The sequence below is a fragment of the Aspergillus melleus genome (genome assembly GCF_016097325.1).
Source record: "Aspergillus melleus strain CBS 546.65 chromosome Unknown contig2, whole genome shotgun sequence".
Lineage (NCBI taxonomy): Eukaryota > Fungi > Ascomycota > Eurotiomycetes > Eurotiales > Aspergillaceae > Aspergillus > Aspergillus melleus.
Window position 1 is genome coordinate 4,665,322 of NW_025763371.1, and position 21,744 is coordinate 4,687,065.

General features: G+C 49.8%; 6 protein-coding genes across 6 annotated transcripts; 2 read left to right on the plus strand and 4 right to left on the minus strand.

Moving 5' to 3' along the window:
• Positions 1-721: 721 nt before the first annotated feature.
• Positions 722-3,896, minus strand: LDX57_004439 (putative phosphoinositide-specific phospholipase C). The gene is made up of 2 exons (XM_046086101.1): positions 2,523-3,896; positions 722-2,303 (listed from the first exon to the last, which is right to left on the minus strand). Exons 1-2 carry the CDS (start codon positions 2,934-2,936, stop codon positions 1,329-1,331), a joined length of 1,389 nt encoding a protein of 462 aa, XP_045942064.1. The 5' UTR covers positions 2,937-3,896; the 3' UTR covers positions 722-1,328.
• A 342-nt stretch (positions 3,897-4,238) lies between these two features.
• Positions 4,239-4,946, plus strand: LDX57_004440 (uncharacterized protein; the record flags this gene model as incomplete). The annotated part of the gene is made up of 1 exon (XM_046086102.1): positions 4,239-4,946. One exon carries the CDS (start codon positions 4,239-4,241, stop codon positions 4,944-4,946), a length of 708 nt encoding a protein of 235 aa, XP_045942065.1.
• Positions 4,947-5,351: 405 nt separating this feature from the next.
• On the minus strand, positions 5,352-6,164 carry LDX57_004441 (mitochondrial 54S ribosomal protein mL54; the record flags this gene model as incomplete). Its single annotated transcript, XM_046086103.1, has 2 exons — positions 5,352-5,605; positions 5,684-6,164. 2 exons carry the CDS (start codon positions 6,162-6,164, stop codon positions 5,352-5,354), a joined length of 735 nt encoding a protein of 244 aa, XP_045942066.1.
• Positions 6,165-8,742: 2,578 nt separating this feature from the next.
• Positions 8,743-10,032, minus strand: LDX57_004442 (NAD-dependent epimerase/dehydratase family protein; the record flags this gene model as incomplete). The annotated part of the gene is made up of 1 exon (XM_046086104.1): positions 8,743-10,032. The coding sequence occupies one exon, from the start codon at positions 10,030-10,032 to the stop codon at positions 8,743-8,745; it is 1,290 nt and encodes a 429-aa protein (XP_045942067.1).
• A 930-nt stretch (positions 10,033-10,962) lies between these two features.
• Positions 10,963-12,278, plus strand: LDX57_004443 (spherulation-specific family 4 protein; the record flags this gene model as incomplete). Its single annotated transcript, XM_046086105.1, has 3 exons — positions 10,963-11,183; positions 11,318-11,675; positions 11,958-12,278. 3 exons carry the CDS (start codon positions 10,963-10,965, stop codon positions 12,276-12,278), a joined length of 900 nt encoding a protein of 299 aa, XP_045942068.1.
• Positions 12,279-18,230: 5,952 nt separating this feature from the next.
• Positions 18,231-19,220, minus strand: LDX57_004444 (endo alpha-1,4 polygalactosaminidase; the record flags this gene model as incomplete). The annotated part of the gene is made up of 1 exon (XM_046086106.1): positions 18,231-19,220. One exon carries the CDS (start codon positions 19,218-19,220, stop codon positions 18,231-18,233), a length of 990 nt encoding a protein of 329 aa, XP_045942069.1.
• Positions 19,221-21,744: the final 2,524 nt, after the last annotated feature.

Here is a 21,744-nt window from a genome sequence, read left to right on the forward strand (position 1 = left end):
CTTTCCGCTAACTACCCCTCGTTTCTGACTGACTTTGCCACTGGAGATGTGAAAAATCATGTACAAACCTCGATGGCTTGCATGATAGAACTCCCGGGAGATGACTGCTGTCGGAATCAGTCAAATTTGACAGGCCTCTTAATATAGAACTACGAATCTGATACACAATGCAATGCACGTATCCGTATCTCTTACTTAAGTGTTTTCTATGGCATTCTGGGTCCGCAATCGGCACCTGCATGGAGTGATCTATGTATAAGAGCCAGCTGTTATATGTAATCTTTAAGAAATGTCCTTGGTGATGTGGACGAGGAGGACACCGCCAGATGCGCGTCCGGCGCAGTCAAGGAGGTGGATTAGGCGATAACCCGCTTGAAGTCGGTTGAGTTTGATACATGCCCAGGCGGCCATGGAGTCGCGACCGAATTCGTCGTCTTTGACTTTGAACCTGCAGGAGCAATCGTGTGTTAGCCGGTTGAGATCAAGTTTTGTACGGTATACTACATAACGCCAGTACGTAGGAAACAATCTTCGGTGAGGGCCCCTTTGCTTTTGCTTTTTCCTGCGCTTTCCGCTTATCTTTTCGTCGTCTCTTTGCCTTTTTCTTTTCTTTTTTTTCTAGTGTCGCTCAGCGCGCCGAGCCAATGTTGTGTGACACACAATGCTGGGAGCCCACACCGAGATATTACTTGTACTGTTATGGTCATAGTAGACGTACCTGACAAAGGTCAACTCCTCGATGATTCCCGACAGTTTCGGGAATTGAAGCTTCTGCCCGCCAAAGTCCGGGTTGGATCCGGAGTCGCTTTTAATGGTCCGCTTGTAGCTAGTCTCCTCGGAATCGGTGCTATCGTCTGCGTTGGCTGATTCGGTCTCCTCCTCCGGCGGCGTCTCGACGTGCAGCGAGCAGCTCACGTAAGGATGGAACCCCTTTTCCCTAGTGTCGCCGGGAGGTAGCGGAATTGCTTGGCCGGCGAGGACCTCAATTGTCAGGTCAAGATGGCTACGGACGATGTTGCCTCCACCAGGGGGGTCGGATCCGCGATAACCCTGAGGCTTGAGCACCCAGCCCTGCTCACCGTCAAACATGGCGTGATTGAGCATCATTCCTTTGTCTAGGTACTGCCAGTTCAGCGCGACTATCTGGGCGCCACAGCGCCAGAAGGAGGTCGGATCGTAATTGGAGGACGTTACGCGCAGCCCATACGGATAGACCCGCATGAAGTGGTGGCGGTTGTGCTCAAAGAGCGCGTCCCGCTCCTTCGCATATGCTGCCCGAGCCGCATTTTCTGAAAGGGAAAACACGTGTCCGGGGACTTTGGCCTCTGTCAGACGGGGAAAGGAAAGTTAACTTTTGCTCTGTCCCTGCCTTTGGTCGATACTGGGCTAATATGTGGGCTAATATGCGGATAGTCGGATCCTTTGGGGGTGGGGGATTGAATTCGAACCGGGATGTGGGAAAGTGATCGGGTAGCCATGAAGCTAGTCTTTTCCTTTCGTTCAAACTTACCTGGTTGTGCAAAGTGGCTGAAATGAAATCCTTTGGTGAAAACGGCCAATTTACTGAGATCGTGTAGGATCTTCGAGGGCTTTTTGGGCGGTGGGGCGGTGGGATCGCCGGTGGTAGCTAAGCTATTGGATACACCCTGACTGGGTTGTTGTTGGCTCGAGGGTTCGAGCTCGTCCGTGCGATCATCCTCCGCGTCGTCCGCCTCTCCTTGGCTCGTTTGAGCCACATACTTCACCTTAATCAGGATCTTTCGTTTCAGAGCCTCAGGCGCTGGAAGGCTGTTGGTGGCTGCGATTTCGGGTGTGACTTCGACCAGCATCCCCTTCCACGTCTCCTCCATGATCTCCACCATTGTGACCTGTTGCTCGAGTGATGCATGCACTTCCAGACTCACAATGACCGGAAGGTCACTCGTCACGAACGCGTTATCTCGAATGACATGGCATACGTCCCGAAACGTTATATCCTTGGTCAGCGTGTGACCATGGAGCACTTTGGGCTCTGGGCGTGGCGGCACCGGCACTGCGGTACTAGCAGCCACGCCAGTTTCTTTGGGAGCAGACTCAGCATGATGAGGCGACCTGCGACCCAACAAGCCTCCCAGTTTGGACGAAACGGATTTCATGCGGGAGAGCTTTTCCTTCTTTGGCTTTTCTTGCTTCTGACGCCGAGCGACCTTCTTTTCGTCGGAGCTGGAGTCGTCGCTACTGCTACTGCTAGTGTCATCGTCATTGTCTGATGGGTCACCGTCCCAGATGTCAATTTCAACACATCGGCAACCAGTGAGAAGAGCCTATCATGCCATTAGCTGCTATGTATCTGTGCCGAGAAACGTTGACCCAGTTTGGTTCTAAAGACTAATGCTTTATGCAGGGGACACAGTGACGCATGGTTACACTTTGTTCCGCACAAACGCTCCAATCCGAAGAAACCAAGTAAGCACCCATACACTGCAAGTGCAGTGCAGCCTCGAATGGAAGGGCCTCTAGACTTTCAAGGGATGAGGGCATACATTGGCATAAGCGCTCGCAGCTGCGTCACTGTACAGTTGGTTGCCGGTCAGGTAGGTATTGTGACTCGAAGAGATGAAATAGTCCGCAATTGGCGAAGAAAGCTCCTGTCTTGTTGCGGGGCGTACTGCAGACGACGCTGGGCTGGACATGTACGCAGCAAATGTATCCAAGGAGGTGAGAGGGTTTGCTGGCCCCTGGCGAGTGGCAATCACATCTTGGGACTCGTGTTGCACATCCCGAAGGAAATCGGACTCCGGTGATTCTTTTAGGGTTTTATAGATACGACCCAAATGGGTGGATACGGGAGGTGAGAATTCAGAATTTAATCTGCTGTCGGCGGGCCCTGGAGAGGCTTCAAGACTGATATGGTCAGTATGGTGGGTAAGTTCGACAAGCTCTTTGACTATTCCCATAATTGATGATGAAAAGATAAACAAAATGTGCTGTGCATAGACTGTCGTCTGTTATGTGCAATAACCACAGCACGTTTGCCGATATGCGGTCTCCCCTGATGACGTTGGATCGGTGTGTGGTGGAGGATCAACACTCTGTCGTACCAAGCCCTCAGAGTCACAGTGGCCCAGGCACAATATCTTCCGGGAAATAGTGGACCTTCAAAACAACAGAAATTATGGAACAGAGGAGAGATGGTTGAAATGCCACCAACATTCGACGTGATGGACGACAGGGCACAGAGGAAGGTGGGCTACCGACCCGGGTTATCTGGTGAGTTGGCGGTGTTTCGTGATTTGTTTTTGGTGCTCCACTCGGGTGCTTGGCTTGATCACACGGACTGTAGATTCAACGGCCCAAGCTAGTCAGTACATGAGAGCTCAAATGCGTTCTTTGGACCAGGATATCCTTGGTTTCAAGAGAGTTTTTGTGCGACTGTACATATGTGTCTTGCCGTTGGTCGGAAGTTGTTGTTGGGAACGAAGTGGGGGTCACAGCGAGATGAGAGAGACGAAGGGAAAAGTGCCAGAGGAGGGTTGTAAATTGATGAAAACGATGAATGAGAGAGAGAGGTGTGGATTGGAGAGGAAGCCACCAGACCCGGGAGACGCAAAATAGCAGACCTGAGGCAGCACAGGCAGGTGACAGCAGTCCAGTGCTTCTTCCCCCACCAAGACTCCTTCCCTCCTTCTCCATACTACTCCGTAAGGCCATTTCTTTGGCTGCTCTGGGATATCAATCATCACTTTGCTTGTTTGTCCTGTCTGCTTGGATCTTGAGAGAGTCTTCAACTTGTGTTCCAATATTTTCCGCGAGATGTGTGAAGCCTTCTAGAGGGAGAATGGCCGCTCTCATGGGCGTCAGGATAATCGGCTCATGATCAGCCTTACCCGCCGTCCACCCAGCATGCTGGATGAGAAGGAAATTAGCTCTAGGAGACCCAATGTTTCGGGCCCCCAATGCTTAATAAAACAAGCTGTACTTGATTTAGACGGAGCTTCGCCGCATCGCTGATAAATCAACGGCATCAACCCCGCAACGCTCTCAATACACTATCCTCACCCAGACTCTGATCAATTTTATGAAAAGAACACAAAACAAACATGACCAGACAACCCCCAGTGCACTTTTTCGATATTGAATCAACTCTCCCACGTACGACTTCCATGGTAGACAAGTATTTCTCCAACTCTAAACCCAGCTAGCTCACGTTAATTGCAGGAGACTTGAAACCATGGTCCCCCAATACGATCAAGACCCGCATGGTTTTGAACTACAAACGCATTGTTTACACACAGTCCTACGTCTCCTATCCTGATATAGCTCCTCTACTCTCCAACTTGGACGTCCAACCTAGTAGGGAGGGCGTGCCGTATACCCTTCCCGCCATCTATCACCCGCCATCGGTGACGTCAAATTCCCAAGGAGCTCTGATGGATTCTTTCGCTATCGCAGCCCATTTAGACCAGACATATCCATCCCCGCCTTTATTCCCGTCCCGAGATGCCAGTTACGCGCTCGCTCTTGCGGTCGACAAGCTCGTAGCAAGCGTCAGATCCAGGTGTGCTTTCCTGGTTATCCCCCATGTGGCGGACTTTCTCGATCCCAGAGGTCGCGAATATTTCATCAAGACTCGGTCGGCTCGGTTTGGGAAGCCTCTCTCTGAAGTTCGTCCAAAAGACGCCGACCAGGTTCAAGCGGCTATCAACGCCACGGTGGCCGAAATGGCACCCTTGGCGCAGATGTTGCGAGGCAGGTTAGGGAAGAACGGGCCTTTTCTGGAGAGTGAGAGACCAGGGTATGCGGACTTCTTGATTGTTTCGTTCCTAGCTTGGGTCGAAAGAGGCGATAAGGAGCTATGGACTGCATTGGTGAATATTGGGGAGGGGGAGGTTCGAGCTCTTTGGGATGCCTGTTTGCCGTGGATAAATGGTCAAGGCGAAGATAAGGATTGGGAAGTCCCTCGGTGAATCGTGCCTAGGGGAACACACGACACGTTAGCAAGTTCTCTTCGATCGCTTGTTTTACCTACAGTTCGTAGATATATCAGGTTTCTTCCTAGGTCAAGTCCCGTGCAAATGTCGTATGCACATGCCGGAATGTGGGACACAAAGTATAGCCTTATGGTAAGCTGTGGAAGGGGGAGTGCGAACAATCGTATACAAAAATGGCATTCCATTCAGCGCCTGATCTGCGAATTATAAAAGAAGATGAATACAAGTCACATAAAATACATCTGGAATGTCCCAACACGAGGGTCCTTTTCACACGCACACGGAATGTCAGTCAACACAATTGTACAGAGGTAGCTTGAAATAGAATTCCACGCAACAGAGCCCTGATGACCCTCGAGACAAACCCAGTTATACAAGAAATTAGAGTCCGCGCAGGAAGTTGGCCTCCCGAATAGCCTTTCTGCGGGCATCTCTGGCACTCTTTGTGATCTCGGCCCGCTTGTCGAGACTCTGCGCGGCCTGGTCCAAGATGCTCTCGGTCGCCGATTCGCTGCGGTTGTATTCGGCAGGGGTAATATCGGTAGCGTGGTGGTGGATGGGGATCTGAGGCGGGAGGAGGGCAGCGCGAGCAGACATCTTCTTCTCGTAGCGCTTGCGCTGTTTCTTATTGAGAGCTAATAAACAAAGACGTGGTTAGCAAAGGCTGGCACAACAGGTAGATCGGAATGGGGATGGGAATGGAATGTCCATACTGCTTGGGTCGACTCCGCCCTCGGATTTCTTGGACTTCTTGCTATCGTCCAGCAACGTCCACAGCCAATCCGGATATTCGGAGTCCTCCCGGGCGACGACGTTCGGCTTGTTCTTGAAGTAATTGAGACCATGCAGCATGGAACCGGCCGGGCAGGAGCTTTGCGTAGGTCTGGGAGTGGGCTTGGTGGGCTTTTCGGGGTCCACGTCGGTGTGAATGCCCTCCGGTGTGCTCAAGGGTTGCGACACCCCGGGGGTAGCGGACGAAACGGCCGACGGGATCGAGATGTCACCCGCGACGGGCTGTCTAGGGGAAGGAGGCGGCGGGGGAGCGGAAACAGTAGGCTTGCCATCCGTGCTGTAATTCCGGAAGAGGCTGCGCTGGATTGGAAGCTGGCGGGTGCATGACGGAGCAGACCAGGCAATCGAGGTTTGCGGCTGGAGTCGAGAGAGGATGCTGGTTCGGCACCGTTGGCAGATCATCTTGTCGCTGGGGTTTCAAAGACCGAAGAAACCAGCAATGGGGACAATGTAAAAGACAATAAATTTGCCCGACGCGATAGATTGGCCCACCGAACTGTCAGCGTAACGTGAGTATAGGATTGAGAGAGACAGTCGCCGGCACGGAGCAAGCTAGATGAAAACTGCGGGATGAATTTGATGCCAAGCATTATAGTCACGTGAGTTCACTCATGAGATTGTACACTAGGTCAATCTACGGCAGTGCTTGCCAGGTTGGAGAACTTTGGATATCTATTCAGCTAGATCAACATTTCTTATTGTTTTTGCGAAGCCAAAAGCCATGGATTTGGCCATCAAAAGCGGCGTACATCGGGTGTTGGGCCTGCTATTTGCGGCAGGCTATCATGTGACCTTGCGGCTTGGCGACTGATCGCGCGCCCAATGTGGGGATAGACCGAAATTGCCTCTCTAGGAAGTAACTCAAACATCATGCGCAGATTTCCTTAGTCAGTATAGCCGAGAACGCCTTTTTGTGATATTGTATTGCTAAATCCAGGATATTAATGTAAGTAGGTCTCCTGTTACGCTCTTCAGGCATACTAATGTTGACCTAACCGTTACGAAACATACATTCAAGGATAACTTTGTCTATTGTTCGCTCTCTCCGGCTGCTGTGATATAGCATGACTCTTACCGAGGGGTACAGTATAACTTTTCTTCGCACTTACAGAGCATACCTAATACTTTGCCTTTCAACCGTTCTAGATCCTCCTTTCGTTTCCCTGTCTCTCCTATAGGATAGATGCCTATTCTTCGGTTCCATCATCGTCCAATCGGCAAATGTAAGCGCGGATTGTCGATTTTCTGCTTTTGACTGAAGGTCTTTGCTGGATCCCTGGATATAGACCCTTACCATCAGAAAGTCTCTGCCCTGTTGTGAATCAATCCCGGCCGCTGTAACCAGACACTACCGATCAATCTCACATCACATCCCCTCGTACTAGCCCACTGATTCTCAGAGCACAGGCCCTAGTACAGAAGCCTGGTCTTGGGTCCTTAATCTTCTGTGAAAGAGAGTGTGTCTCCAAGTATTCAATGCAGGGCCACCTCAACACACTTGCACCAGCCGTGGGATGCAGTTCGTATTCAAACATCACAATATGCAAAGGTCTTACAACGAGGGCTCTTTAAGCCATCTAGACTCCTTGGTGTCTCGGTGGCGGAGGTGAAAGAATTTGGGGCGTTCTTGATACCTATTTTGCTGATTATCCCTTGCTGGATTGTCGTATATATAGATTCACTATCCAAGGAGGCAACGGCTGTGGAGAATATGTTCCCATCCGCCAGTCAGGAGACAACTCACTTCCCACCGAACTGTTTAGTGAAGACTATGCACTCTATTCATCTTTTGGAAACCTCGAGGAACGGAGATCTGCTGACCTTCCACAGCCGAGTGGAACCCTGTTCGTTATAGTTGGTGGCGCCGACAATGAGCATGTGAAGTCGACTCGGCGCAAAAGAGGCACCAGTCTACCAACCAGTCTCTGCAGAATATTGCCTGGCGGATGCGTAATAAGGCCATTTTAGGTCTTGGAACCACCTGTTTCCGCGCCTTTTTGTTTACTGGTTACGTGGGATATGCCACTTTCATGGATGTGGACAGGGCCCTGATAAGAACACACATAAAAAGGGAAGCAGCCCATCTGCTGCACGCTTATCGGTTCCACGAAATAGTGCATCACTCTAAAGAGTCGAAAGGTCAGACCATCGTACTTTTTCGCTTTGCAACGATTGCGCATATGAGGGAATATAATCCTTGTTGGAACAGTTGATGATCAGCGGTATCGAGGGGTTGAAAAGGAAAGTGATGCTCGCCATGACTAAGCCACGCCCCCCCCCCCCGATAACGACAATCAACCGCATCCACAACTCTCATTTTACTTATTTTATGAGGAGTCCCTGCCCCTCTCTCTCGTCAGATCGTCCAACTTGTCAGACAACACCAAGCTCTTGCTGTTCAACCGCCATCAGTCTAAGGTGGCAAAAATTTCCCTTTTGGCAAGTGCTACCAAAATATGAGTGACCGCCGGGACCGTTGCACCCCACGGGGTTGACACTCTTAGTCAAAGTCTCAAGTTCACTACCAAGGACCTACCACCCTATGGTGCTAAGTTCAGGTTGATGAAAAGTCGATCATCTCGTTGGAATAACCATCTACTTGATGAATTAACTATCATAATGAGATACAAGTGCTTCATGTTTTGGGTCGACACAAGGCTGAGGAATATGCTACAACGATATCAGAGACAGACAACGCTGTGTGGGCTTGGATCTCGAAGGGGTGCCTTCTATAATGCAAAAAGAACAGGTAGGCTCATTATGGAACTGCCGAAATATGTTGACTTGGAACGGGTTGTTGACAGGAACACAGATAAGAGTGATACACACGATGAATTCGGGCATGAAAAAGCAAGAGAAGAAACAAAAACATCAAAACAGAAAAGAGGTATTGAGAAAAGTGAGGGAAAGAAAGGAAGCACCACCAAACGCCGCCCCATGAAGAGAGCACATCCATTATTCAAAACATTATAGATAGTCCCTAGGAGGACAGACCGCTAACTTCCAGGAAATTACACAAGTTGACACAAGCATCCTTCAGTGTCTTTTCAGTCTTCCACTGAAGCTCTTCTTGCGACCGAGTGGCCACGGCAACACAGGAGCCCACATCTCCTGCACGACGGCCAGCAGCCTTCCGTGGGATGGGTTTGGATGACACACTTTCCATGGTATTGACCACGTCCATGACAGAGTGACCCTGCCCGGTTCCGAGGTTGAAAGTGCGGAAATTCTCGACAAGTCGTCCATCATTAGCAGCACCAAGTGCCGCAATGTGCCCTCGGGCAAGATCGGTGACGTGAATGAAGTCACGGACGGCCGTGCCGTCCTCTGTGTCCCAGTCGGTTCCAAACATTTGGAGCTCCTTATACTCTCCAGTCATGACCTTGACAACGACGGGCAGGAGGTTGGTAGGGATTTGTCTTGGGTCTTCTCCCAGAACACCGGACTCGTCGCAACCTATGGGGTTGAAGTACCGCAGAGCTACAATAGTCCACTCAGGGTCAGAGGCAGCAAGGTCCGCTAATATGGCTTCACAGATCCACTTCGTGCGTCCATAAGGATTGGTGATGCCCGTGCACCCCGGCTTCACGACTTCCTCGGCCCCTTCATGGCTTTGGAGGGGCTCCTCCTTGTGGACGCAAAGCTCCTCCTTGAGAGGGAGACCAGAAGTTGCCAACGTGCCGTACACTGTGGCCGACGAAGAGAAGACAAAAGTTTTGATGCCGAATTCACCCAATGTGGTAGCAAAATCCACAAGACCTCCAACATTGTTTGCATAATATTTCAACGGGTTCCGGATGCTTTCCTCCACAGCCTTGTACGCAGCAAAGTGGATGACGCCGGAAATTTTTGACTTCATCGAGCCCCATCTGGACTGGACCTGGTATTGCTCGAGCAGGCCGCGGAGGGCAACCGTGTCTCGGTAGTCGTGGGCGTGCAGGTGCATGGACGGCATCTTTGTGCCATGTTGCTCATGGTGCTTTGACGCTAGAGTTTTGATGCGGTCGAAGACGACTTGGAAGGAGTTGCTGAGGTTGTCGATCACAATTACGTTGTAGTTGGCTTTCAATAGCTCCAATGTTGTGTGACTTCCGATAAACCCGAGGCCTCCGGTGACCAGAATGTACTGTTCGAGAGGGAAGTTCCGCAGCAACTCCTCGAAATTGCCATCAAACAAGACGGATGATTGCGTTGCCGGCGTATCGACGCACACGGGAGAGCATGGCTCCACAGGAGTGCTTGCATCTGATCGTCGAGGGCTCTCCATCATTGGTGGTGGGAAAGGGCCAAGGGCAGTCAATGCTGAACGAAGGACGAGGAAACGGGAACAATGAGAAGCGCCTGAGCAAACACAAGAGGAGCTTGTTTAAATGAAGATTCCGGAGGGCGGGTGACTCCGAACTGGATACTCGAAAGACAGACAGGAGTCCACAAATTTTATACTCTCTGAGAACGAAAGGCGCGCACTGCCACTGGTTCGCCGATGTAACCGCCGTATTCAGCTAGGTCAGGCGAAGATATCTGATTTGTGACGTGCTTTATTTACAACGAACGATGGGCATAATAAAAGGTCTGGATGCAAGGTAAAAAAGAGGGATATACTATTGACGCAGAGAAAAAGGAAAAAATGAAAAGAAAAAAACAGAAAAAAAAAAAAGGCCAGGAAATAAACAACCACCCACGGGTGTCAGATTGTCGCATGGGAAAGCGGCTAAAACGTCTTACTGTCTCCTTCAGTTGTTCTAGACAGAGTTCGCCTCTGTTGGGGGGCAATAATGAACGAACTCTAGCCGCCTCCACAGGACCGCATTCAGTACTTTGGTACGAGAAAATGAAAAAGATCGTGAAAAAACAAGGGCAAAAGAATTATTTTTTACGAAAAAAAAAAAGGGAAAATTCCAACCCTTGGAACCAGGGAAAAAGGAATTGTTCGAGAGCGACAGCTAACGATCCAAGACCTACTCTGCATGGGTAGATTCTGCCCCGCTCTATTTTGGGCCCGCGGCAGGCATAATGACCCTGGGCCATTACAATTTCTGCTAATCACCAGGTTTTAGAGGGCTGACTTCTACTTATTTCTTAGTCTTCCGGCTCCGTGTCTGGCATATTTTCGCGACGGCCAGACAAACCCACTCACTATTGCTTTTCGTTGCACTTTAATGCCCTTCGTTTCTATTACAGTCTTCTATAGCGAAACAAAATGGCGCTAGAAAAACACGTGAGCAACCGCCGCTGCCTTCAGAGCCGGCGCTCTCGCATTATTTTGGCCGTCCTTGTTTTTATTGCAGTCCTCGCGGTCGTTATACCTCCGGCAGTTGTGGTTACCCTACACAAGAAAAACAGCATGGGCCCTAAAGCTACGGTCTTTGTACCGCTCTATGTGTACCCTGCTCCCGGGGCCTGGACTCCATTGGAAGAAGTGTAGGTCTTTTTTCTCAATTTTCCCCCCTCTCTCCACCAACCAGATTCGAAAATTCTACCCACGCCATGAGCCATCTGGATTCTTCCATGGCCTGACATAAAAAGTGTATGGATGAAGTAGCTGAACGCCACAGGATCTCTACTCATCCGGATGTCAACTTTACGGTCGTGATTAACCCTGGGAGTGGCCCCGGGCCCGATGCCCTGCCCGACGCCAATTATACCCGAGAAATCCCTAAGCTCGTCTCCTTTGACAACGTGCGTGTCTTGGGCTACGTTGCTACCACCTGGGCAACACGGAATGTCTCTTTGGTTCGCAAGGACATCGAGACTTATGCGGCGTGGCCGACTAACAGCTCCAATCCCAAACTCGCGGTTCGGGGAATATTCTTCGACGAAACACCCCAGCAGTTCAATACATCTGCACTGAACTATTTGCAAAATCTTACTGATTTTGTGAAGGATACGCCCGGGCTTGGTCCGGACCACTATGTATGTGCGACCCTTTTCCCTTCCCCCTCCCCATACCTGATTGCCAAACGGAGTAATCCGTAATTTATCAATTACCTTTATCCTTTTCTTTTTTTTCACTTTCAGCACCTGGCAAAAATCGCCCTTTCATCCCCGCCCCTTTTTTTTTGTTGTGTATTTTCTTTTTTAATTTTCTTTGACTTTCCTTTCATCCTTTGTCGGCCTCGTTTACCCCGTCATCAAATCTATACGATCTGGAACCTCGATTGGGTAGATCAGCAATGCTAATTCTTGTCGATCTAGACTGTCCATAATCCTGGGGCGATTCCTGATTCTCGCTACCTGCCTACCGCTGATTCGACGGTGGTCTTTGAGGCAACTTATGACACCTTCCAGGAGCGCCATGGTGCCAACCTGTTCGAGGAGATCCCGAACAGCACTCGCAGCCAGCTGTGCGCGGTGATCCACTCGGTGCCAGATAATGTCGAAGGATCCGAACTTCGCTCGCTCGTCAAGCAGGTCCGCAAGGTTGCAGATGAGATTTTCATCACCCATCTCAGCACCGACTACTACGCTAGCTTCGGAAGCAAGTGGAACGAGTTCGTGAGCCTGATGGCGAAATGATCTTTGTGATTTCCATATTGGATGCATCTATTACGACATTGGTTTGTATCTCTGGAATGATTGGTTATTAATGATGTATATGAAAGGCGGTTTCTGATCTTGTTGGACGAAAAATCTCTGCACTTGGGCTTCATTATTATCATTGTTACTTCTTTTTTGTCTATTTTTATTTGTTTCCACTGAATTTTCTATCCACTAGAATTGACACAGTACGGGAATCGCCCCCAGCCAAAGAATCCGAGGAAAAATAGTAAACATAGAAAAATGCTGGTTACCACCAAGGACCAAGGTCACTACTTGGTCTTGGCACATGTACTTATCCATAACAGGCATAGTCCGGTATTGAATCGATACTGACCGGACTCAGAGTCGTAGGTAATTTTCAATCCTGGCCAACCCGCTAGTCCAATACCCACATACAAGCCCTAACTCAGACATGAGACCCGACCTTCAGACAACCAGTCGGCCAAGATCCCTCCATTTCCAGGTTTAGAACAGTCCCAATTTTTTTTCTCTCTTTCTTTCCTTTTCCATGTGGGGGTGTTTGAAAGTGGATGTATCCTTACTCTTAGTCACCTCAATCATATCATTCACAAACCACTGTACGGAGTACATACCTCCATGCGTTCCTCTCTTACCATCTGCATCAGGGATTAATAATAGCGCCGACGCAGAATGAGACCTGACCTTGTCACCCTGCGCCCAGGACCAGGGCCAGGGCTAGGACCAGCGAAGCGCCCAAACGCATTACCTTTTTTTTTTTCGCCCTTGATGGGTCCCATCCCAGTAGGATATCATTTGTTCGGCCCGAGCCAGGTGTAACCAATAAGGTTTCAGAAGCTGTGCAAAAATGATGGAAGAATAATCAAAATCCAAGTGAGTCCTGACCAGTGATTTAGAAAGATAGCCTAGACATGGGGGGTCCCGGATGGATGTCGGAATGGGCTGGAAACTAGTGGTGAGGAAAATTTTCCTCGTCGGCATGGCTTCTTGTTTCTTTTTTTCTTTTCTTTTCTTTTCTTTTCTTTTTTTTAGTTTGTTTTTCTATTCTATTCTGTTCTATTATCGACCGGGTTGCCAATTTGGTCGGTCGAGGGAGGCGACGTCAATGGAGAGTGATGGATGGTGAACGACTGGTTGAGTCGGGTGGAATGTCTAGAAAGGATGCAAAAACAACACAAATCAGAGTCAGCCACCGGAGTTCCTGATGGAGTAGCCCGCTTCTTCGTCGCCTGTTCTGCGGTGTGCATGCCATTCACACTTTAGCCTAGAGTGGGATGGGATGTTCCACGGCTGGGTCTAAAACATATACAATGAGTGACGGACAGATGGACGAAGTGGCCTGGTTGTTGTCTTGGGCCTTAATCAAATCCTGAAAGCGAGAGCTGTCTGCCTTGTCTGCCATGCTCTGCGTCTGAGGGAGAGTTACCTACAGTAGAGGCATCTATCTAAGAATCTAGTCGTTTAGTTACGTCCTTCTGCCTTGGAAATCCTGGTGGTCAATCTCCTGGGTAAGACATACATATTTTTAGTGTAGATTGCGTGCAGTCGGGATGAGACATGGGTGAGGGTGTTTATTTATAGTGTCTTGTTCGGCTGTTTCGTGATGCGAGCCGAAGTATCATAATAATGACCATAATAGATACCTATCCTACCTCATGAGGTAGTAGTATTGTTTGTATCATTGTTTGTGTGTCTGTTAATGGCATTCATTTCTTCAATACGTGCTGTACCCAGTGACGAAGTCACGCGGACGTCATCTCGCTATCAAGAGACTCATCAGGCCCGCTCTGGTTTTAGGGCTCCGTTAGGGGAGAGAGGTTACATTGTTCGGAGTAATTATGCGACGATGGTATCCCCCCGGGACATCGAGAGCATGCATGTCGTACTCGATAGGTAAATGGGGATCGACTGATCGATGTCCTTCGCTCCAGTTCCTCTCGCCCCCCACGCATGTCCCGGATCTGTCTAAGGGATGTGACCCCCTAGTACATACGGGCTTACCTACATACTGTATACAATCTAAACACAAAGCAGATATTTCCGACAAACGCCTCCAAGCTGCTGAATCGGGGCGGGAAAAGAAACACAAGGTCGCAGAAATAAGGTGAATTAGGGCCGGGGCCCGAAAGGCTGAGTCAGCCAGCCCAACCATCGCGAAGACCAAGTCAGAAATAGTCAAAATGTAGTTTAAAAGTACAGTCCAATAAGCCCCGGGATGTGCCTGCGGTCATGCCTTCGAGCCTCGTATTGCAATATGATATCCGCCGGGCCTGGATCACAGCACAATGTCATCCCAACGCAGTAACCTCACGGGTATCATGTCTGTCTGTCTGTCAGTATGTATGCAGTCATCTCTTGCGCCCCCTCCCATACAGAAGTGAGGTATCATCGCCCCAGGCTGAAAAAGTCACCATCGCCATCCGGACCAACCCATCCCCGTCGACTGACAGTCAACGCCAACGTGACACATCCACCGCCTCGATGGCCTACATCGTTACAGCACTGGATCTAGCATTATCTGCATCCCAATTCCGTACTTACATCCTTAACTCCAGACTCACACAAGCCATACAGTAGATGCAGCCTTAACTCCCTCTAAACCCCTTCTAAACGCCGAACACCCAGACAGAGACCAACAGGACAGAGCAAGCATCTCGAGAACACTTGAGTGGGAAAAGACCGCCCGGGATATCTCATATCCACCGTTCTGCGCTATCCCCGACCATCGACCAACCTACTGGTCTACTTTACTCCCGAGGGTAAGAAGCAAACGCATGCCAAGAAGACCGGCGGACAGGAATTTCAAATCGGGCTCTCGCTTCCATGCACGCGCAGGGAAATGAGTGAGCAACCTTGGCCCCCCCTTTTCTTTTCTCTCTAAGACTGCCCCATACACTTATCCGGTCCCTGTTTATGTTCTTTCGGTTGTCTGGTTGGAAACAAGACTACCAGTGAATCCGATATAATTAGATAAACAAATATGAAAAACAAATATCGTAGTCATCAAAAAGAAAAATGAAAAAAAAGAAGAAAATCTTCTAAGCGCCGCCTCCCCGATGATGGTTCCTGAACAACGACCCACCCCTGACCGATGACCCAGAGATCTCAGCTGGTGTGAAAAAACTCAAAAAACTAGAAATTCAGGAACACCCGTCCCGCCGTCCAGGAACGGACCACTTTTCAAGCCGGTTTTCTTTTTCTCTGTTCGGTTCTGCTTGTTTCTCGTAATTGTATGTAGGGCTACTCAGCGTACAGACAGAGAGGGAGAAAGAAGATCTTGCTTTGACCTCGTCTAAGCTGGGTTTGTTTTTTCTTTATCTGATTCTGGGATTCGGAATGATGTATGGTAGGTATGTTAATCATACCATGTAATTTACGACGTAAGTAAGTAATATAAGCTATGTATGTATGAAACGCAGAAAGATACACTAGAGCCTGTGTGCCAGTACACTGCTCCATACCTTAGTGCCCCATCCCATCCATTAAAGAGGCAATCGGGAAAACCTGACGCATTGGCACAAAAAGAAGAGCTCCATCGTGACACCAACACCGCTACTTTCGTATGCGAGGTTGTAGAAAAGGCTGGCTGGAAGTGGTGACGTTTGCGGCCGTATTCCTCCCTTTGTTTTTCTTTGTCGGGTTGACCCAGTTGCCTCGTATGGGAAAACTCTGACTCTCTGAATGAGGGGAAAAATGCTTTGAGACAAAGGACTGATTCGTGACTTCCTTGTCCTACTTTGTTTCATGCTGGAATCTAGATACTTACCTAGGTGGGTAGGTAGGTACGATGTATACGGTAGTCTATCTAAGCGCACTACATCAGATACCGAGGCCGTAAGATTGGTCATCCGGGGTGGTTGAAAAATACCTTCGTACTTTCTGCAACGTCCAATCGGTAATTATGGTAAGTAATGAAAAGATCAAACTTACCCCCCATTAGGTACAGTAAAAGTACTTTTAGCGCCAGGATACAACAGGCTAAACTCCATCCCACGGTACAACACATCTACTAACCTAAACATAGCTCAAGTTCTTCCTAGTGTCTTTCCTAAAGAGTAAAGCCCCAAAGATATCCACGCTAGCCGACTTCAAAACATCCCTCTTTCGCTCCAATCGGCCCTAACACTTGCCGCTTGAGCTAAGACCTGGCCAAACCGCCAACTACATCGCCTGTTGAGTCGGAGGAGGGGGCAGGTCTCCTCCGATGCTTGGCGCGCGATTCGCCTTGGTCTGGTCCGGGATGGGAAATTCTCATGGGGAGTTGGGATTGGTAAGTGGCAGGTGACTGGTCTGCTTTTCTGACTAAAAGATGCTATACTAGTTGTACTAAACTAAAGTGTACAGTAGTTGGGAGCTATGCGCCCTGTAGTGAAGTACTCCGTAGGTGTAGGTGTAGTCTTGTTGTGCTGTGCCTTAATCCAATAATGCAGGATCGGGTTCGACTTGCTGGACTCCGGCCGGTGACCCTTTGAGTACTACTCTGTATGGGTATGTTCGTCGGATGTTTTATCTGATTTTATTCCTACAGTACAGTACTCCGAATGGTTCTCGCCCGCTCGGCTACCTCCGATGCATAGTTCGTTTTCCTGTACGTACTCCGTCTGTTGCCCTGTTCGTGAGTATGCACATAGATCCACGGTTCTAGCCGGCTCCGAGACCAGATCTAGTTCCATCTCAGCGCCAGACTTCCAGTAGTTCCGTACCAAAGTTGTCGGCTGTTTGGTTCTGGTTCTTCAGGAACGGAAAACCCGTTATTGGGTTGGGTGCCATTCTTAGGCGAGTCGGAGTGCGGACAAATACAAGCAAATTCAGTGCTGTAGGTACGGAGGACGGAAGTTTTGCGGAAGGCCAAGTTTTTTTTTTTTTTTTTCTGAGTGCCAAGACTTCGGACGGCGAAGACTCTGATTTCGGGGGGTCGTTCCGCTTGGGTTCTCTGGTAGTCTCTACTCCGTCCTCTACGCTCTAACCACGGAGTGTGTAGAAAATTTTTCTGTCTTGTGGTTCTGGGAACTCTATTTTTGGTCGCTCGGATGGATTCCTTTCGGGTCTCTGTCTTTTTTGTGTGTTTGACTGTTTGATGATTCTTTTCCTTGGTTTCCATTGTTGACCTGAATAATGGAGTTTGTTGCCCACTTCGCGGTTTGAAGTTGAGACATGGTGTGAGTCGGTTCTATTTTCGCTCGCATTCGGATACCTCGGGTGGGATGGGGTTCATTGTTGGTGATACATGGTATGTAGACGTTATAGAGGCGTAGGAGTATGGGGTGATATTTGTTGAATTGAAGGAGACATGTAAGATAGCAATGAGGAACAATGATAGGAGAGTAGGATTAGCGCGCGTCTCATCTAGTCTCAGTCTGAAAGTCTTGGATGCTGGAAATAGATATCTTCTGTCAGCGATGGTTTGATGCGTGTATACTATGTGATGAAAGGATACTCATACCTGACTGGTGATTTTTACATGCTACGCTCGGTCTTCTTTCTGGTCAGGACTTGTCGTTTGACGATTGTTTTGTACTTACTCGCTAGTCCGTCACTATCTACCGTGTAGCTAATTATATACATGAGGATTTGCATATTCCCCGGGCGGGAAGTAAATTAATATAGATTAACTAGTATGGGGTCTCCGTTCCTTGTGGCACTCGAGCCATGAGCCGCGAGCCACGGCAGAGAGAATGAGACAAGCTCAAGATTTACATAATACATTAGTTCTGTCAGGATGTGCGTACGTACACACGTCAACGTTATATGGGTCTGGTAGATTACATCATATTCAAACTAGGTACATAAAGGTAGATAGTAGTAGAAATAGTAGTGGTTTGCAGATCCCAACTCCCTGCGCCCGATGCTCATGCTCATGGTCATGGTTCATGGTCATGGTCATGGTCATGTTCACGCTCAAAACAGAAAACTTACAAGATGGCTTTGCCCTGATCTACTGATCCCAGCTTAACAAGTCTGGACCCAGTTGTTCAGGTTCATGTTCTTGATCACCGTGGAGAAGTTGCCCGAGCCGCTGAATTCACAAGCCTGGTCCTTCTTCTTCGTCGAGACGTTGACGTTATTGTTGGTGTCGTCGCCCTTGGGGTACTCGATGTGGAAGACCGGCTTGTCCTTGTGCACAAAGGCGGCGTACGTGTCGCATTCCTCGTACTGCGCGCACTGCTCGTTGACGCTCCACTGCATCTTGTTGATGACCTTGGGGATGATGGCGCCCGCGTTCTTCAGACCGATGGACATGTTGCGCTTGTGCGTCTCGTCGGCCAGCCAGTTCATGAACGTGGCCGAGTCGGATTCCTTCAGGTCCAGACCGTTCTCGTTGTCGTATCCGTCGACATTGTCGGGGTCGACGCCGTCGCAGCCCTTCTTGACCGCCATGTCCAACCGGTCGGTCATGATTTCCTTGACGTTGTCGCTGCGGATGTCGATCCACTTCTCATCCTCCCAGCCGTCCATGACCGAGCCGAGACTCGACTTCTTGAACTTGTCCTTGTCCGGGCGCCAGTTCTCGTAGCTGCCCGCGGAGAAGTAGCAGATGACCTTGCGGCCCTGCTTGTGGAGGTCATCGATGGTCTCCTTCTTGTTGGTGAACAGGTCAATGTCATAGACTTCGACATCATACGAGGTGTCGTTGAGCGGGTACAGCAACTCGATCTGCCAGGTGGTACCGGCCTTGGGCTTCCATTTGACGCTGCCGCTGGTGGTGTTGCCGCCGCCGCCTCCGGTGGTGGGCGGGGTGGTCTCGTTATCACCGCTGTCGCCTTCGTCGTTGTCGCCGTTGTTCAGCCCTACGCCGAGGCCAACGCCCAGACCAATGGCCAGGGCGATGATGGCCAAGAGGACCGAGCCGATCACCAAGAGTTTCTTCTTCGTCGACCAGGATTTCCAGCCTCCTGCCGACTGACCCTTCAGGGCCGCTTCTTCAAAGTTGCCTACCATCGCGCCGGATGGGTAGGGAATTAACGATTGATGAGTTCAGAAAAGAGATAAAAAAAAAGTGAACGAAAGATCGAATAGATGAAAAACGAATGGATGGGGTGGCGAAGCGACTAGTAGAAATTAATCACGAGAAATGAAGAAGATAAATTAAAGCATAAAAAAAAAGGGTCGAGTATAGAAGACGAAAAGTAAGGGAAAGGAGAGAAAAAGTGGGTAGCGATGGAGGGGCGTATAAGAGAGAAGAGTGAGGGAAAGGGGACGAGACAGGGCTGGTCGATCAGGCGATAAGATAATCGCCGCCTGAAAGGCACGTTGCTTCGACCTGCGCCACACCCCCAAATTCCAACAGTTCCAACAGGGTCGCGAAAAGGATCCCACTTGAGATGGAAAGCTTCGACTTGTTGGTTACACCACTGTGCCTGACGCCTCGTCTGAGAGGATCAATAAAATGAAATCGGGATAATGAGGGCCAAACGGGACAAAGAGAGAGGAAATGAGAATGCCGTGAAGGGGGGGAGGCGATACGACTCAAGTCCGGGATTGATGGGAGTTTGTGCAACCCCAGATTGCCTCGAAGTCGCTATATTCTCCAGGGAAGTCCAGACTCGATCTGCAATGCGACCCTACCGGGCAAACTGGAGACTAATTAAGACTTAAGAGGGCAAGAGAGAGAGGGTCTAGGAAGAACGCGGAAGCCTAGCGCCAGGCTATTTGCCATGCGCCACACCTCCGTTGTTTGCCCTTGGATGTGACTTCGTTGATGCCGTCGGCGCGTACAACGACCCTGACTAATTATTTTCAAATGAACTTGTGGCTGAAGCAAGTCTTTTGGACTGCGGCGTGGCGGGCTGAGGGCATGGATATTTCGGACCAGGATTGCTCTCCTTATTCTTGCGTGATGTGACACCTTTCGAGGCTAACTAACTAATGCTGGCTATTGCTAGTTTCCTACCGGGTGCGACCAAAGAACGAGACTCTGCGCAGCTAGTCGAAATGGCGACTTCGGTATGCAGCTTCAGCCATCTCTAACAGGACTACTCCCTGGACCAGACTTGGGGCTGAACTCCCCCCTAAAGATGCAGGGATTCAGAACCAAACATACCGAGGGAAAAGAGGAGTGAGTTCTCCGTACTCCGTAGAGAGAGCCAGGGAAAGGGATAAAGCACAAAGAAAAAGCACCAAGTGGTGACCAAACAGTAGCGCCGACAGAAGAAGGACCAAGTCACTTTTCATCCGTTGGGCCGCTTTCCTGACCGGTGATGGGGCCTGGAACCTCGCCAATGAACCTGCTGTCTTTGGGGCGTGAAGGGAATCTGATCAGTCCAATCCACTCCGGCCACGGACACTAACTGCTAAGTCCCGAGATGTCGCCGATCCGGTGGATTCGGTCAGTACGGTACATACAGTAACATGATACAGACGGAAATACGGGAATACCGTCGGGTACGACCCAGTCTGACCGTGTATCTTGCAATTCCCCGCCGGTACGACGCTAGTTCGGCCTAGTTTTAGGGCTAAGCGGACGGGATCTGCCAACTTTCGCCTATCAACCGACTCGTTCTCGGCTCGCCATCGCAGCACGTCGGCATCTTGCCTCTCTCTTTGACGGTCTGACCTCGTATGATAGGGCCTTGGCACTTTAACACATACGGCAGCGGTTTGGAAATCCGAGAGCCGCAACGTCATGACTCGTCGCATTCCGGTGGCGGTCCAGGCTCTCTTTTCCCTGGTTTAGTCCGGAGACGCTAGTCTTACTTCTCTCCAGGGATTTGATCGCTCGGGTGTGTCCCACTTTGTCTCGGACGGTCTGCGGACATTGGACGGAAAGAAGAAGCAAAGAAGAATGAGAAAGAGAAACACGGGACAAGGAGAAAAAACAAGGAAAAGAAAAAGAAGGCAACGGACCATGGATACTGAGGAAACAGTGTGTCCCATCCTACGAAGTGCTCCGTAGTCTTTCAACCCCCCTCCCCCTTGCTCCACTACCACGTTTTGGTGGCGGACGTCGCTGTTTACACTTTCGCACTCTAGTGCCATTTTGTCCAATGGGATACTTGGCATGCTGATTATTACCCCGACCTGTCGGCCAATCATTTTTCGCTTTGGCTTTCGATCGCTACAGATGCTTTGCGGAAACGCCGTGTGAGAAGTCATACTCGACGCGAAGGGTTAGATGCAATGCCGTCGGCCGGAAGGCTTTTCTCACGCCGGAAAAAGCAGCAAAGGTGTAGGATGAACAAAAAACAACAACAGGTTAAGCCGACAGGATAGAAAAGAGTCATACTGAATCCGGACCAGTCATGCCCCGCCAACGCATCATCCCCCTGGTCCCCTGACATCTCTGGCTTGAAGCTTGTCCTGCAGCGATTTCCTTCCGCGGTTGCCAACGACAGTGCTTCCCTCACTGGGCACGTCCACCGCCTCATTACTGGTCCCAACTCAGCGCGTTGTTTTCCACCAAAATAGCGGGGAAGAACGCCATGCTGAAGGGCAAAGATGCCAAAAGCCGACTCCAAGAGATCTT

Coding starts and splice junctions, on each gene's coding strand:
- LDX57_004439 (XM_046086101.1), bottom strand. CDS start 2,936: ATGGGAATAGTCAAAGAGCTTGTCGAACTTACCCACCATACTGACCAT. Junction 2,304..2,522: donor CTGCGAGCGCTTATGCCAAT/GTATGCCCTCAT, acceptor ATGGCATGATAG/GCTCTTCTCACTGGTTGCCG.